We start from the raw sequence: 17,323 nt of genomic DNA on the forward strand, positions 1-17,323 counted from the left end.
TAACTTAAGCAAAACCACAGGATGGGGCCATCTGTTTTTATCCTATTATTCTTGGCTATTTGCTAAGGGAGAGTTACTAATTCTACTGGAAAGCAGACTAAGGCAACATTTTTCTTTCGTACACTCATGCCAGCTGCCAGCAAAAATAGAACAAAAAAGTGCCAGGTTGTGTTTATGAGTCAATTTTCTCCCCAACAAGGTCTTTCTCTTTCCCCCTTCTGACCCCTCCCCATAAGTTTCACTCTCAGGCCTGGGGTATGTACTTTGGAAAACCTTTCTAGAAAGAAGTGGGAAGACTTCTATCTGGTGATTATAATGTAACCCTCCTCTTAATTACAATAAAAATATATGAAAAAAAAAGAAAGAAGTGGGAAGAAACTCCACATTAACATCCCATGCTGTTTATATTATATATTATTATATATTTATATTTTACATATTATGCATATTGCATATTTATTATACCTGCAATATATAATTGTATAATTATTGAAAATGTGATATATTGCAAATGTAAAATGTTCAATATTACATATAATATACTTATGTAATTATAATATTTAATTATACTAGGTCTATTATAATAAATGTAGGGGGTATTTCCATTTTGAGCATTACTTATACAATTATATTAATACCTATTAACAGGAAGGTTTTTCAAAACCTGTTCAAGATCAGCCTCTCACTTTACACAACATACACATTGGGACAGGAATCCCCAGGAAGGCCCTTTTTTATGATGGATATAATTTTCACATTTTCTGGCTCACAACTATCTACATCTAAAACTTGACCAGTGGGAATAGAGAATAGGCAGTAGGGGATAAAACATTCATATTTGAAAACAAATATGTCTAAGTTTTTTTAATCTAAATCTTACCTATATGCTGGCCTAGAGCAGAAATAGCCTTGTGGAAAATGTGGCTGCAGTTCAGATGCAGTGGAAGGCTTAGCCCCGGTGCCATATCTCAAGCTTACTCTTACTTCCTGAACAGCTCACACAGAATGACAAATAATGTCACAGCTATAAACTCTCTTTACATGATTTTTTAAGTCTGAATGGCTCAGTTTTATCTAATTATTCAAAATCTGCTGTGGAATAGTCTCTTCATAGAAACTTCTCCGAGATACCCCCAACACACATGTGTACTCTGGTACCCTGGTGAGGTCCCACGGCTCTCCACTACAGCTGCCTCCTCCGTTGTGATGTTTCTATTATGTGTGTGAAGTCCTCCACGAGCTTCCTCACTAGAGGGGCTATTCCACACAGTAGGGAGAATTTTAGTTCAGAGCATCACTTAGGATAGTGGAGTGGGCACACATTGAGGTTCAGGGGTTACTCATGGGATGAACGCAAAATGAGGGAGGGGATAAATGAGTAATGTCTGGGAGAACCTAGCTGAGAAAAGTCTAGATAGATAGTCTATATATCTATAGGCAAGCAGACAATCTTAGCATTTCTCAAGAAAGGAGAAATTCAAGTCACAAATAATTCAAGAAAAATAGCCAAAGTCAGGCCAGGAGTTTGGCCTAGTGGTAGAGTGCTTGCCTAGCATGCACGAAGACCCAGGTTCGATTCCTCAGTACCATATATAGAGAAAAAAGCCGGAAGTGGTGCTGAGGCTCCAGTGGTAGAGCTCTAGCCTTGAGAAAGTCCAAGGTCAGTGCTCAGGCCCTGAGCTCAAGCCCAGGACTGGCAAAAAAAAAAAGAAAGAAAGAAAGAAAGAAAAATAGCCAAAGACAAGACAGAGTCCTCTGTTCCAGGGTAAAGAACAAAGAAAAGTCAATAAATGGGTGACAGAAGAGACAGGATGTAGAGACTTGATGCAGTGGGAAAGGCAAGGGGTTATAGGCCAAGACACACGAGTGTGAGAGACTGAGGTGCTACTTCATACGACCCAGGAATCAGAATTAGGGAATGAAAGGACAGTGAATCCTAACAGTATCCCTTACACCTATAAGAACTACAACCTGTCGCTCTTCCTTCCTGAGGCACAGTGAATTCACCCACCCAGTGGGGAGATGGAACCTTGTGTGTCTACATACATACATACATACATACATACATACATGCATGCATGCACACATACATACAAACATACGGCGCTAATAGCACACAATCAGATTAGGAACACAGAGCCAGGTGCCCAGTGACTCATGCCTGTAATCCTCGCTGCTCAGGAGGCTGAGATCTGAGAATCAAGGTTCAAAGACAGCTTGGGTATAAAAATCCGTGAAACTCTTTTCTCCAGTTAACCACCAGACAACCAGAAGTGGCGCTGTGGCTCAAGAGGCAGAGCATTAGCCTTGAGCTGAAGAGCTCACGAACAGTGCCCAGGCCCACAGTTCAAGCTCCATGACAGACAGAAATTTAAAAATTGGGGACAAAAATGAATAGGTGACAACCACAGGATTGTGCATCAGCAAGAGGCATACACACCCACACACACACACACACACACACACTCATTCATTCATTCATTCATTCCTTGAAATCTCTCTGACTTCATTCACATGAATAGCACAGAGACACTTGAATGAATGGGTGAGTGAGTGAATGAATGAATGAATGGATTTTCCTTTGCTTAAAGAAGGAGAAAGAGATTTAACTTTGTCTTCTAGACTTTGAATGCCTCTGCCAACAACTAAATTCCTTCCAGGAAGGGCAGATGGCCGCCTGTACAGTGAACAATTTAATCTTCAGAAAATGGAGCAACTTTGCCAGCCAACTCCATTTTTCTCCACGAACACATTGTCAATAACATGTGCTCACAAATATGTGGTGAAATTGATGGCCGGGTCCTGATTGATGGAAACAACAACAAATTAAATGATTACCCTTCACTTTCCTAGCTTGGGGTCCTTCAGATCAGCCACAGATTTCCTCTACCCTGTGTTCCAGTAACAGAAGAGGTCAAATTAAAATACCTCCTGTGTGATAGTGTTCCTGGTGCAAAGAAAGGGAAAGGAAATGCCCACAGTCTCTTCATTCAGAACTGAGAAGGAAAAGCCACTTAAAGAATTAGGAAGCAGCTGGCACTCCTCCACTCACAAAACCCTACGTTGAGAGAATCCTTCATACACGTTTGCACTTATTTAGTCCCTCCTAGGAAATGTTCTTGGTTGTGGACAGATTTGACTTAGGTAAAAATAGACCAGACTAGAGGATGGAAGCCTAGAGAAATGGAGTGTTCCACAAAGTATCCACACTGGATACAGGGGACTCTTCCAGAGAATGACATCCTGTACTGAAAAGGGGTTCCTGTCGGGGGACCTCTCCTTCTAGAGTAGAGATTTCTTTTTGTGAATTACATTTGGGCCAAGAGCCTGTTTGAGAATTCTGATGGAAGTTACAGCTTCTCTCTCCAGAAAACTCGGTGTAGATTTACATAAACATACACACATGGAAATGCCCAGTTTTTGTTTGTTGTGTTATCTCTTCTCTTGGCCATAGACTTGAGCAACTTGAGTGACAACTGCAGCTAAGAATCCCAGGCTGCACCCACCTTCCTGTGACGTTCACCCCACCATGAAGAGCTGCTTGCCTGATGGGTTTCTTCAGGCCACAAACGTCCATAACAGTTTTAGTCTGTAGATGACTTTGGCCAGTTAATGAAGTTCAGGAAACTCTTCTCAAAAGCTAATGTTTCTAAAGTGATCAAATATTTAAGTCTCAAAAACCATCGAAGCAATTAATCAAATATTAAAGAAACCAATTCATGATATAGTACTATATAAACTCCTAATACATACTGATTAGCTATTGCGAATCCCTGCTGTAATTCTGAAGTTAAAAAGAGTAAATGAACCGTTGCAAGATGCTTTCAGACACGATCATGTGACATGAAATATCTGTGGCATTTTGGCCCAAATACTGCTGACTTTAAAAAAAAAAAAGGAAATGCTGGCTCTGAGTTCAAGTTGAGTGGAAGTTCAGCTGTGATTTTCTTTCCACACTTGTGAGGACAGAGAGTTAGGCGGTGGACTTTTCTGAAGTGTTTTTGTCTCAGGGACCAGTTAGGAATGGCCATGTCTGGAGACCTTTTGAGAAGAAGGGAGGTGCTGGTCCACAGAGGGAAATCACCACCAAGGGCGTTCCACTGCTCCTCAGAGAGGGCTGTTTCCAGAGCAAGTAGGAATGGGGAAGTTCTGTGAAAGCCCACACAGTAAATCTCCCTCACTTTTCAGGCTACACAGCCTCTGTTGTAGACGATGCAGAAACAAGCGCACCGGGCTGTGGGTCCAGAAAACTTCGTCAGTATCCTTGTGGAATAGTGGGCCCTTTGGTGTGGTCAGTGCCACACTTTGAACCCATGCCCTCATCCTGCCTTCCCTGGCTGGACTCATCAGCTCAGGCTGCCAACAACACAGCACCCCAGACCTGGGAAGGTGGGGTGGGGGGAAGGGGTGGACAGCAGGAGCTCCTTTTCTCACAGTCTCTGGAGCCTGGAGGTGCAGGATCACGATGCAGGCTGGCCTGGTATCCTCTGGCCTCTCTCTCCTTGGCTTGGAAACGGCTGTCTTCTTCCTTCCCTGCACGCTGTCACCCCGTACACACATCTGGCGCCTCTTCATGTGTGCACGTCTCCTCTTCTTATCAGGGCCCCAGTGTTTCTGTGTAGCATCGGCCTATCTCATCTCATTTTAATATCTAATGTGGTCTTCCTTAAGACTAGCCTGTGAAGTGCCGGGCTTGGGGCTTCAGCCTAAGAATTCACGGTGGACGAGGTGGGGGGCTGGGCCACTAGCTCCCACCTCACTGTCACCAAAGCCCTTGTCATTACATTCCTGACAGTGGTGGCTCCCTTCCCACCTCCCCACCCCTCCTGGTCCCCGGTCAGGAGCAGCAGCCTGTGGCTAGAGGGGGAAACGAGGGGGGGGGGAGCCCTCCACTCAGGCTTTCCATTAACTTCTTTCTTCATTTATATTATGCTTGGAAAGACTGGAAGATTTCTAGTAAATCTTCTGTTCAGTGTTTAAAATACATATCTGAGCTGCTTGACAGCTGACTTGGGGGTGGAAGAAAGCCTTGAGTTTCGTTAAGAAGGAAAGAAAGCCTGGTTCAGTGTTTTCTCAGGGCACAAACCAGAACACAGAGTAGGATCCCGGAGGCGACTGCTAGCAGGTGGCACAGGAGGGGGCACAAGGAGTGGGGAAAGCAAGCAAAAGAGGGTTCACATGTAGGCCTACTGGGAGACCTAAGCTGATGCCAGAAATCACTGGACCAACTTGGGAGCCGGTGGACCCTGCTGGAAACAGGTGGTGCTAATCATTCCCACCCGTGTAGCTTCTATCCAGGTGCAGTGCCTCCCTCCACGGCTGGGGGATGCTCGTCCCACGGTGTGGATCAGGCCTTGCACCAGTGTCATTGAAGGACAAATAATGAGCAGATCCCAGGACTTGAAGGTTTCATATTACCAGACCACAGTGACTGGGACTTAAACTTCGGTGTGGTATCTTTTGTTTTGTTCTGTTGGTGTCTGTATGTGCTGTGAATTAATTTAACTTAGACTCAGATTCAAGGATAGGGAAGGGGCAAAAGAGAGAGTGAACCAAACCTGAAAGTGATAGCTGGATTTTTACAAGTTATGTGTTCTGTATCTCTGAAGAATCAGCTGATTACATGGCAGAAATCAATTGATCAATGGATCGACTAAACACCAGCATCATAGTTCTCAATCTTGGCAACACACTAGCACGCCTCTGGGGAGAGAGGAAAAGCCCCAGTTCCCAAGGCATTCCCCAGACGAACAGAGCAGAAACTCTGGAGTGGATTTCATGGGCATCTCCACATGGGGCAGACCTAGAGGCCTGGGGCTCTGACCCACTGCTCTAAGCCATCTCTGCGTCTTCCCCTGTCCAAGAAGGACAGGAGAAATTAATAGCAGGTATTTCTCATTATACACCATTATTACCCAGTGATCAAATCTGCTCTTCTCCATCCTTCTAAAAGAACATTGAAGGGAGGAAATGTTCCTGAAATCACCCACCTCCACCTCTGTGATGCTGCAAAGACAGCACAAGGCTCAGTGTGGAGACACCTATCTATCATCTGCAAGCTGTGGGGTGAAGACAGAGGGAATCATTAAGACGTGGGATGGAGCCAGGATAAGGAAAGGTCTCCCTGCACATCCGTGTGGAAGCATGTCCGGGACGGAGCCTCCAGGTGGAGTGATGAGAAGTGTGTGGGGTTGTAGGGGTGGCACAGGATGTGACAGGGTACGAGGAGCTTTTGTTTCGCACATAACTAAATAGATTTTGTATAGTTTCCTTTTGCCTAGAGCACCTGGAGGGCCTCCACCTCATGATAGCCTAGGTAGGAAGGTTCCAGCCCAGTCTGATGGGATAGGGTGGAATCCAGGCAAATCTTGGGCTTCGTCTCAGCTCTGGTGAGGAATAGGTGTGTGTGGATGGAAGGATAATTCACCCTCCAAAAATCTGCATTCTTTATTCATAACGAGGAGCTGCTCGTTTGTGAGGGTTAGGCATTCTGAGGAACAGTCCCAGGGTAAGATGGTGTCCTATCAGTGCAAAGCAGCATAGGACCTTCCACACAGAAAGAAAGGCCAGTTCAAGTCCCAGTTCTGCCACTTCCCACGTGGGCGATGTTGGTCTTCTTCTTTATACTTTTGCAAGGAAGCAAGTGAGAGAGAGAGAGAGAGAGAGAGAGAGAGAGAGAGAGAGAGAGAGAGAGAGAGAGAGAGAGAGGAGGAGAAAGAAAAAGAAGCAAAGAAGGGAGAGAGGGAGGAAGGAAAGAAGGAAGGAAGGAAGGAAGGAAGGAAGGAAGGAAGGAAGGAAGGAAGGAAGGAAGGAAAGAAGGAAGGAGAAATAAAGAAAGGGAGGGAAGGAGGGAGGGACAGGGTGGGGGGGGGAGGCAGATAGGTTTGCTGCAGTTCTCTCAGTACATGCCATTTTACTAGTGTAGACATGCACACAGTGACCCAAGCTTAGAAGCACAGTTCCCAGTGTGACAGAAAATCGTGCCCTGTCATTTGTATTCCTCGGAGTCCTGGGCATTTTCCCAAATGCCAACAACTCACATTTAGGCAGCAGTGACGTCTGCAGCTGTGTCCACGCAGCGAGTCTCACTTGGTTGTAATACATAAGCCGCAATAAATAACATTTGGCCCCACTCTCCACTGAGAGTAGATGACGTCCACTGAGAATCAGATCGTTGGCGACTGGACTTGAAGCTGCCTGGTGGTTTCTGGCGGAGTCTGCCAGCGCGTAGACCTCTTCCAAACCATTTGCGTGCTCTTTTGCACTATTTGAAAAAGGAGGGGAGGGGCTACAGAGAAATTGTCTCTCTTCTATGACCAAGCACCAATCATGTCTGAGAATTGTCAAATATTAAATATATAATCACTAAACATGAAATTATAATTAACATCAAAGCTATCGGGGACATTTTCCCCTTGTCAGAATGTTGTCCTGATCTTTGCCACCTTTTTAATTCACCTTTGAAAGATAGCAAGAGTTGGACATTTTTCATTATAGAGCTTCATTGAGCAAACGCCTTTCAATGGTTCCGTGTAGATCTGGCTCTGAACAGGATTTGAAGTCAGAGACATAGATGCCACAGCCCGTTCTCCCTCTTGATGACCCTCTGGCCTTCGTTAAATTTTTTCCCAGCTTATCCCTCTCTTTTTGTAGAGTGCTAGCCTTGACCAAAAGCACTCAGGGACAGCTCCCAGGCCCCAAATTCAAGCCCCAGAACCAACAACTACAAATCATCCACAAAGTTCTGAATAGAGCAAGGTAAGTAGAATACTGCTGAATTTCTGGGAAAGGTTTTCCCTCCTCCTACCCCTTGAGCCACAGCCCCACTTCCCATTTTCTAGTGGTTAACTGGAGATAAGAGTCTTTCAGTCTTTTGTGCCTAGGCTGGCTTTGAACCACAAAACTCAGATCTCAGCCTCCTGAGTAGCTAGGATTACAGGCATGAGAAACAGTGCCCAGCTCTCTCTCTTTTCTCATCTGGAAACAAGGATGATGAGATCTGCCATCAGAATTGGGAAGAATAGACCCTATAGTGTTCTCTGTATAAAATTATCATGGCTTTTTGTTTTCTGCTTGTTTTTATTTCATTTGTTTTTAGTGCAGGTGCTAGGGCTTGAACTCAGGGCCTGAGCACTGACCCTGAGCTTTTCTGCTCAAAATTAATGTTGTACCATTTGAACCATAGTTCTACTTCTGGCTTTTGTTAGCTAATTAGAGATAAAAGTCTCACAGATTAATATGCCCGGGCTGCCTTCGAACTGCAATCCTTAGATCTTAGCATCCTGAGTAGCTAGGGTTACAGGCATGAGCCATTCACATTCAGCTTATCTTTTTCATTATAAAAGTGGAAAACTTCCCTTAGCTTGAGGTTTGAATTGACAACCGGTTTCTTTTCAAGCCTTGTTTAATGCAGGAATGACAGAACCTCTTCAACGCGGTGTTTGGAATTTCTAGAAAGACAAGCCCGTTTCCCAAGCCCTGATACCTACTTATTTCTCACATCGAAGCAGAATTTTATGTATATGCTTTAAAATTCATTCTACATCTCATTTCACAGCATCTTTAAGGTACTGGCCTGTTTGTCTTGCAATAAAATCAGAAGTGAAATGAACATCGTTAAAAGAAATCTATATTTTTTGAGTACTTATTTTATGGCAGGCAACATTTGTGGGCAGTATGAGTGTTACGTTGATGGGGCAGCTGTGAAAACTTGGTCGGGAGAAAATAAGTCTTTTTCTACAGTGTCACATAGTCAGCAAATGGTAAACACAAAGTATTACCCAGAGGGAAATGGAGGAAGAGCAAGGAAGGGATCCACTGCAGATGGACACAGCCTTCTGTATATTAGCGCCTCAGCTGCTAACTGAACTACCCACTTGACTCAGCGATCCCTGCTATGGAAAGGAAATGTAATTGTGATATAACGCAAGACCAACCTTTCCATAAGAAAATGGGAACCAGGGTTTAAAAGTAAGCAGAGCAAGTCCTAATTCCTAATGTGTGGTATTCCTATTTCACATATTTTACACGCATATGCCAGAACTGGGACTTGAACTAGGGCCTGTGAACCTTTTCTTAGTTTTTTCCACTGAAGATTGGCACTCCAACCCTTGAGTGAGAGCTCCATTTCTGGTTTTTTGGTGGTTCATTGAAAATAAGGATCTCTTGGATTTACTCACTGGGCTGGCTTTGAATCTGGATGCTCAGATCTCAGGCTGTTGAGTAGCTAGGATAATAGGCATAAGCTACTGGCATCCTAACGAAATACCATATATAACTTTTGTCTTCTGCGGGCATACAATAAAGACTCTTGACGTTATCTACGATTTAACCAAAGATTTTTAAAATAGAAATTGCTCCTCTCATTAAAAAAATGATAAAATGAAAACCATCCCTTCCCTACATTAAAAAATATATTTTTCCTAATACTGGACTTCATCTCTTCTTGATAATTATTCAATCTAAGCTCTAATGAAGGCTCATACTGAGAATATTTCTGTTTAGGAACTGGCAAGGGAGTGACGTGGGAGACATGACAGGTGGCCTCTGCCCTGTCATCCTTATTGAGATGGATGTACCTTTGATGATAAGGAGGGATAACCCTTGGGCAGGTAACACTTTATCACCCCTTCCTTAGCTGTCAGCTCCGATTTTCATAGGCAGGTCCCCATCTGCCCCTTCCACTCCCCTCCCTTCTTTCCAATTCGGGTAGTCTTCCCCTGAAGATGAGGGGTGCTGCTGCCACCAAGGTCAGACTGAGACCCACATTAAGGCTACAAGTGACATGCAGTGACAATGCCGGCTCCACCCTTAGAGACCCGACGCCCAGGGGAGCCACATCTTCTCTGGCATAGTCGTGGTCCCCAGGATGACACACCCAATCCCCACAGTTTCACTCAACAGCTGTTTTGCTTGCTGGGTAAGAAGACCCCAGAGCGATGCACAGAGTTGTCCGTTCTGATTGGCTGATTTGGGGGGTCAATTTGATTAGGATGAGAAACACATAGGAATTTAGAAAAAGAACCCACTCTGGGCATGTCTGTGAAGCTATTTCTAGAAACTGTCAGACCCTGAGGCCTCTTCCCTAATGACTGCGGCAACCCTTGATGGACTCAGAACCCGGCCGCCTTGAAGAGATGAAAAGCTAAAGGAAGGAAGGAAGTGAGGCCTACCTGGAGGAGGTAGGCCTCTGGAGTTCTGACCTTGAGGGCTGAACTTTGCCTCTGACTTTGCCCTGTGCTTCATTCTACTTCCTGTCCACCAGCCTGTGAAGTGCTCCCATCTACCACACCCTCTCACACAGCACTGATGCCTCTGAAACCCTGAGCAAACTAAATCCTTTCTCCTGTCACTCCTTTCTGTCCGGTCATAGTTACAGAAAGCTCATTAGTGCATCCATAATGCAGGCTGAAAGGGATCCTTTTGTAGAAGTTTAATTGTGTGTGTGTGTGTGTGTGTGTGTGTGTGTGTGTGTGTGTGTGGTAATATTGGGATTTGAACTCAGTACCTCTGGTGCATACTAGGCAGGTATGCACCACTTGAACTGTACCCCCAAGCCCAAAATGATTTTCCGTTTTCCCTCTGCGTAGATACTCCAGGTCAAGGATGGAGGTCAAGGTCAGCTTCTAAGATGTTTGCTCTGGCACTGATAAGAAAACCCAGAAAAAACCTTCCTCTAGCTTCAAAGCTGCAGGCAGTCAGTTGTCTGGCTTGTGTCATGACTCGTCTATCATGCATTTGAGACACATGGTTGATTTATTGCAAGTCGAGCTTTAAAGGAGGAAGTTCAAAAGTTGAGATTTTCCAGTGTGGTGATTATAATCCGCCTACAATCCCTATTGAAAGATTCCAAGAGAAGACTAGGAGATGAATAACCCCGAAGACTTCTTCGGGCAGAAGGAGATGGCGGGCAAAGCCGTCCTTTAACAAAGAAAGTTTGTGTTCCAGTACAGATCCAGCTGAGCCCTTGCTTCTCCGATTGAAAAAAAAAGGCGTGGAAATGCAGACAATGCATACCCCAATTGAATAACCAACATTCGAGTCTACCTAAGATCATGTCACCATGCACAGTCACTGGGTATTTCAACTTCAGTATTTTCCTCTGTAATATTATACACCACGGACAAAATATAATTAACCATTAATGAATGTTACAGTGGGTTGGAAGTAAACAGTCACAGCCTGGTATGACTGGTAGGTACAGATATGGAACTTTTCATTGTTTATTTTTAAAATGTTTGCCAGAGGCCAGAGCTATCATCCCAGCAATTCAGGAGGCTGAGATCAGAGGGTCAAAGTTCAAAGCCACTCAGGTAGAAAAGTTTATAAGATTCTTATCTAAAAAAAAAAACAAAAACAAGTGGCAGAGTGCCAGTCTTGAGCATAAAAGCTCAGGTACAACACCCAGCCCCAGGACCTTCAACCAAACAAACAAAAACAAAAAGATTGATAGAGAAGAAAATCAGTTCTTTCTGTCATTCAGAAACTCAGCCGCTTTGTTCTACCTCATTTATTTTGGGATCCCCTTGCCAAGAGCAATCTGTCTCAGGATCTGTTTTCAATAGTGGAAAAACTAAATAGGAAATAAGAAATTTAAGTAAGGCAACTGGGCATGGTAGTGAACCCTTGTAATTCCATCCCAAGAAGGATAGCCCAGGCTGGACAATAAGGCCGCAAATGAAAAAAATAATTATAATAAATAAATGCAAAAAATTACATTTAAAAATAGCAGCTACTTTGGTTTGCTGGTGGCTCATGCCTATAATCTTCGCTGCTCCAGGGACTGAGATCTGAGGATCACAATTCAAAGCTAGTCCAGGCAGGACAGTCCATGAGCATCTTACCTCCAGCTAACCACCAAAAAGCCAGAAGTGAAGCTGTGACACAAGTGGTAGAGCACTAGCCTTGAGCACAAAAGCTCAGGGACAATGCCCAGGCTCTGAGCCTAAGCCCCAAGACTAGCAATAAATATAATTGTAAATATATATATATATATATGTATGTATTAGCTACCTATCCACATAAAGCTATGTCTAGCATATCAAAGTATTTGCTGAATTAAAGCAATTAATTTATTCACTCTAAAAACTGAAATTTGGCCACCAAAGTTGAAGGGTTTCTTCACACAAAGATTTCTTCTATGAAACATCAGATGATGCCCCAGTGATGGGAATCCAGCAAGGTAAGTGAGCCAATTTGGGTTTGCAAATTGTAAATCAATTTGAAAAATATTAACTACAGGTTTCTCCCAGGATGGCACCATTAGAAGTCCCCCATCTCCCTTTCTGCTTTTCCTCCTGTCATAGACTCTTTTTTATAATGATAATATTTTCTCTATTTTTAGCATTTAAATTTCACTTCTTTTTTCATTTCCAACCAAATGGCTTCAAGAAGCCTGAAAATAAGAGCCAGTTGTCCTGACCCATCCCTGTATTGCTATGGCAACGAGTTATTTAAACCCCTTCAGCTTCAACCTCTTTATCTTTAGGGTACTAATATTTATCCAATATATTTCAGAAGAAATATATTGTACGTGTGTGTGTGTGTGTATTTATATGAGTGTGCTTTGAAGAAATGTGTATCACATCAAAAATAGCAGACAAAAGCATTCTTTGCAGTTCAAGAACCCCAATAGACTTCACTGTTTCCAGTTGTCCATCTGTGACCAATGGTAACTAATTTTTATAGTCTCTTTTTCCTTACAAATGCTATGTTTTCTTGTGCATGTTATGGGTGTTTTTATTCTTTTATTGTTTTAGTTACAAATACTTGCTTTCCATACTTCAAATTATTATCTCTTAGGCTTCTGTCACCAGCAAAGATTTACCAACTGTCTACTATGTGACAGGCATTGTGTTCAGCCTGAGGTCACTGTTGATCGGAATGTATAGTGTCCATCTTTCTGGGGTTCAACTCCAGTTCTGGACTCATAGAACCATCATGATTACATAATAGCAGCCGGTTACAATTACATAGCATTTGGAACAAAATCCAAGAAGAAGCTGGCACTGGTGGTTCATGGCTGTAATCCTAGCCATTCAAGAGGCTGAGATCTGAGGATCGGGGTTTGCGAAGCCAGTCTCAGCAGAGACTCTTTTTTTTTTTTAAGATTACATTATATTTACCAGATAGAAGGTGCATTACTTCACAAACATTGATACCCTTTCTCATGTTTTTGGCCCATTTCCCTCCCCCCACCCCTTCCCCTCATCTTGTTTTCCCCCCTTCCCTATCCTATTTCAAATAAACATATATACAATATACCAGATAACAAGGTAAGATACTGTAACAATATGAGATAACCAAGTGACAACAAAAGAGATGAGAAATAACATAGTACATTAAGAACAACAATCACATTATATAGCTCTTGTTTCCACATCCTGGAGGTCCTTTCATTTAGCCTTATCTTATATGGCCTTATGTATCTAGGTTTTGCCCTAAGGTAGACTCATATCTCCAATTAATCACCAAAAACGCTGGAAGTGGTATTGTGGTTTAAGTAGTAGAGTTTTAGCCTTGAGCAGAAAAGCTCAAGGACAATGCCCAATCTCTCAGGTCAAGCCCTATAACAAGTTTTATCTTCCTACTTTAAGGGACATCTTGTTAAAACATAGAAGCATTTGGGGTTGTCACAATTTGGGGTGACGTGGGGGGGGCTATAAGAATCTGGTGTGTTAAGTCCCAAGATGCTGCGAAATATCCCATAATGTCCAGGCCAGTAGTCCACAGCAAAGAGGTCAGCAAGTATGGTGGGTGCTGCACTGTCCCCATCCCCAAGGGTCTCCAAACACCGCTGACCAGCAGCAGGGTCCCAGCCCAGCCATCACAAAGCTTGCCCAGACAACAGTGGGCCAGCTGGATACTGCAGCATGAGTGAGCGCAGGGAGCCCGCAGGACTCACAGGAGGCAGGGACGAGGAAGCGGCCATGGGTCCAAAAGGCCGGTGTGGCCAAATTAAAATATATATAATCCCACACATCGGTTGGTGGTTCTGTAATTAATACAAAAATAATTAATGACTTTTTTTTGGACCAGGCTCTCCCTCACAAATTCTACTTAATGAACATGGCCAATGACTTCTTAGATAGATAATTAAAATCTTTATTTATTTCTGCTTTATTTTTATCCTAGCAGCGCAACCCATTAGGAAGAAAATCCGCACACAGCAGCAAAATCCAACTTCAATTGCCATTTGAGAGGCAACCCCCCCACCCCCCACCCCACTCCCGGCTGCCTGCATTGCTTTTGGTCCAATATTGGCCACGCATTAGGTGCAAAAAGGGAAATTCTTCTCTTGTTCTTCCTCCCTTCATTTTCTAACATTAATTTTCTGCTAGGAGGAAATAAAGTTTTTCATCTAAGATAAGAAATAATAGCTGGAGCCAGGTGCAGTGGCTCATTCCTGTAATCCTAACTGCTCAGGAGACTAAGATCTGAGGATCACAGTTCAAAGCCAGACTTGGCACTAAAGAACGTGAGACTCTTTATTTCCAATTAACTACTAGAAAACACTGAAGAGCTCAGGAACAATGCCCAGATCAGGGGTAGGTCAGTAGCCTTGAGCTGAAGAGCTCAGGGACAGCGCCCAGACTCAAAGTTCAAGCCCCATGACCCATGAAAGAAAGAAAGAAAGAAAGAAAGAAAGAAAGAAAGAAAGAAAGAAAGAAAGAAAGAGAGAAAAGAAGTGCCTGTGGCTCATGGCACTCAGCTACTAACTTAATTACACAGGAGGCTGAAATGTGAAGATCAAGGTTTGAAGCCAACTTTGACAGGAAAGATTGTGGGACTCTTATCTCCAAGTAACCACTAAAAATCCAGAAATAGAGATGTGGCTCAAATATTAGTGCACCAGCCTTGAGCCAAAAGAGAACAGCACTTAGCCCCAAAACAAACAAACAAACAAAGAATGGGAAGAAAAGGAAAAGGAAGGAAGGAAGGGAGGGAGTGAAGGAAATAAGAAAGAAAGGAAGGAGATAAGGAGGGAGGGAGGGGGATGGAGGGAGGAAGAGAGGGAAGGAAAGAGGGAAGGGAGGCAGAGGAAAGAGAAAGACAAAGGAAGGAAGGAAGAAATGAAGAAGGGAGGGAGGGAGGGAGAAAGGGACGGAAGGAGGTAATTTTTTTTAACTGAAAGTGACTCAAGACTCCTTTTTGCAGTTTTTTCCGAACAAAAACCTCATCTTCCAAAGATCATCCTGACCATCCAAAGATGGTCTTCTTCCTCTTCTTCCTCTTCCTCCATCACCACATGGTCTAGGTACTTTTCAAGAAGTGAGAGTGTCGCTCAAGGAGTAGAGTGCCAGCCTTGAGCAGAAGTCAGGCAAGGCATTCGACCCTGACCTCCAGGCCCAGCAGGCCTAGCCTCCTGCTCTTTCACTTTGGAATGATGAGAGGATTTGAACTCAGATCCTTGTGCTTTCCTGGCCAGCCTCTCCCACCTGAACCACTGCGCTAGCCTTTTGCTCAAGGATCTCTTAGTTGGGTCTCTTTGTGAGCAAGAGAGCATTCTACAGGGAAGAAAAGGCTCTCAGGGGTTAAGCCTGGAGCTGCAGAGCTGTTTGGGTCGTCTATAATTGAAGGACGTGTCACTCTCCCACACGCTGCTGTGTATTGTGCATTTCCAAGAAGTGTGCTGTTTCTCCTCTTAGCTCCCTTCCCAGAACAAACTTTGCTGTAAGAGAAACCTGGCTGTAAATGTCTGGACATTTATCAAATCTGGAGCAGCTTCAAGAGTGCAATCAATAAAATAAGGTTCTATAAATTCAGAATTACAATCCTGAGAAGGCTGAGGCAGAGGAATCAGGGGTTCAAGACCAGCCAGGGCTACATGGAAAGACCTGATTGCAAAGCAAACCAAGAAAAATAGGACAAGACAAAACAAAAAAGTACAAAAGAAAACTAATCACTACTGGAAAAAGCCATACATTATTTTTTTTTAAGCTTTTAGGTTTTTTGGGTGATACTGGGGACTGAACTCAGGGCCTCATGCTTACCAGGAACAAGACCTTGTTCTACTGCTTGACCCATGCCTCCAGCTCATATTTTTATTTTTAATAAATAAAAAATCTTGCCGTATGCAGTGGCTCATGCCTGTAATCCTAGCTACTCAGTAGGCTGAGATCTGAGGATCAAGGTTCAAAGCCAGCCTGGGTACAAAAGACAGTGTGACTCTTATCTCCAATTAACCACAGGAGGTGGGGCTGTGGCTCCAGGGGTAAGGCAGTAGCCTTGAGCTGAAGAGCTCAGGGACAATGCCCAGGCCCAGAGTCCAAGCCCCAGGACCAACAAAAATAAATAAATAAATAAATAATAAAAATAAAAGATCTTACATTTTAGATATATACCATCTAACCATTTTCAAGTGTATGGGCCCATGTTATTACCTGCACTCAAGGTTTATACAATCAAAAATTACTTTGCAAAACCAGAATGTTTTACTTTGCAAAACCAGAAACTCTGTACCCATTAAATGCCCACCTCACACCTGAGTAAGATCATTCTTCTTTCCCTTTCTATGATTTTGAGGACTGTAGGCATCTCCTGCAACTGAAAACAGTGCTTCTCCCTCTGTGACCAACTTTGTTTCACTTAGCACCAATTTCTTCAAGGTTCATTCAAGTAGAATGCGTGAAAATGGCTTTCCTTCTCAAGGCAGAGTAGTGTTGCACTGCCTGTAGACACCACATTCTGTGTCTCCAACTTCTCTGTGGATGGACACTTGGTGTGTGACTAAGGGTGCTGTGAATATGGATGTGTAACTGTCTCTTCTATGTCTCCATGATTTGGTTGGGTTTTGTATTTGAATACATACCTTTCTGAATGGGCCCTTCTCGTCTTACATCCCAATGTCTGGTTGTATTAGACTAGATCTACACTACTTAGCCATGAAAGGTACGGACCAAAGAAGTGGTACAGCTGGGCAGTTCGGTCACCCCAGGGGAGACAAGATACCCGGGCTGCCCCTGGGAGAATAACGACTCTCTTTTGTTGTTCTGTGCTTCCATTACAGGACGAATGCCTTAGCTGCAACTTTCCAGCCTGGATCCCCTGCGCTGAGCCTCTGCACCACCCAGCTTCTGACTTTGACCTCATTGACCTCCTTTTGGCATCCTGCTCCAAGAAAGAAGACTGTCCCCCCTCCCCCCCCAAAAAAAAAATCACCCAGGCCATTTCTCTTCATCCTTACTAACAATTTGGTAATGAAATATTGATTTCCACTTCTCTGCTTATGGATGATATTAGATTTCCATTGATGAACTGCGATGGGGCCGTCTCCTGTCCACGACCCCCTTCTCCCCGCTCTGTCACCGGGAAACAAAGTGCC

At 43.7% G+C, this 17,323-nt stretch overlaps 1 protein-coding gene across 1 annotated transcript in view; it reads left to right on the top strand.

The window, feature by feature from the left end:
* The window catches only part of Tshz2 (teashirt zinc finger homeobox 2), a 370,238-nt gene extending 353,133 nt beyond the window's left edge, over positions 1–17,105 (top strand). The window contains exon 3 of the mRNA XM_090352536.1: positions 17,009–17,105. Within this exon, the coding sequence (XP_090208662.1) occupies positions 17,009–17,010 (2 nt within the window). The 3' untranslated portion in view covers positions 17,011–17,105. The remainder of the gene's footprint in view (positions 1–17,008) is intronic.
* The last annotated feature ends 218 nt before the right edge of the window (positions 17,106–17,323 follow it).

Source organism: Megascapheus bottae, chromosome 18 (genome assembly GCF_031878675.1).
Source record: "Megascapheus bottae isolate mThoBot1 chromosome 18, mThoBot2.hap1, whole genome shotgun sequence".
Lineage (NCBI taxonomy): Eukaryota > Metazoa > Chordata > Mammalia > Rodentia > Geomyidae > Megascapheus > Megascapheus bottae.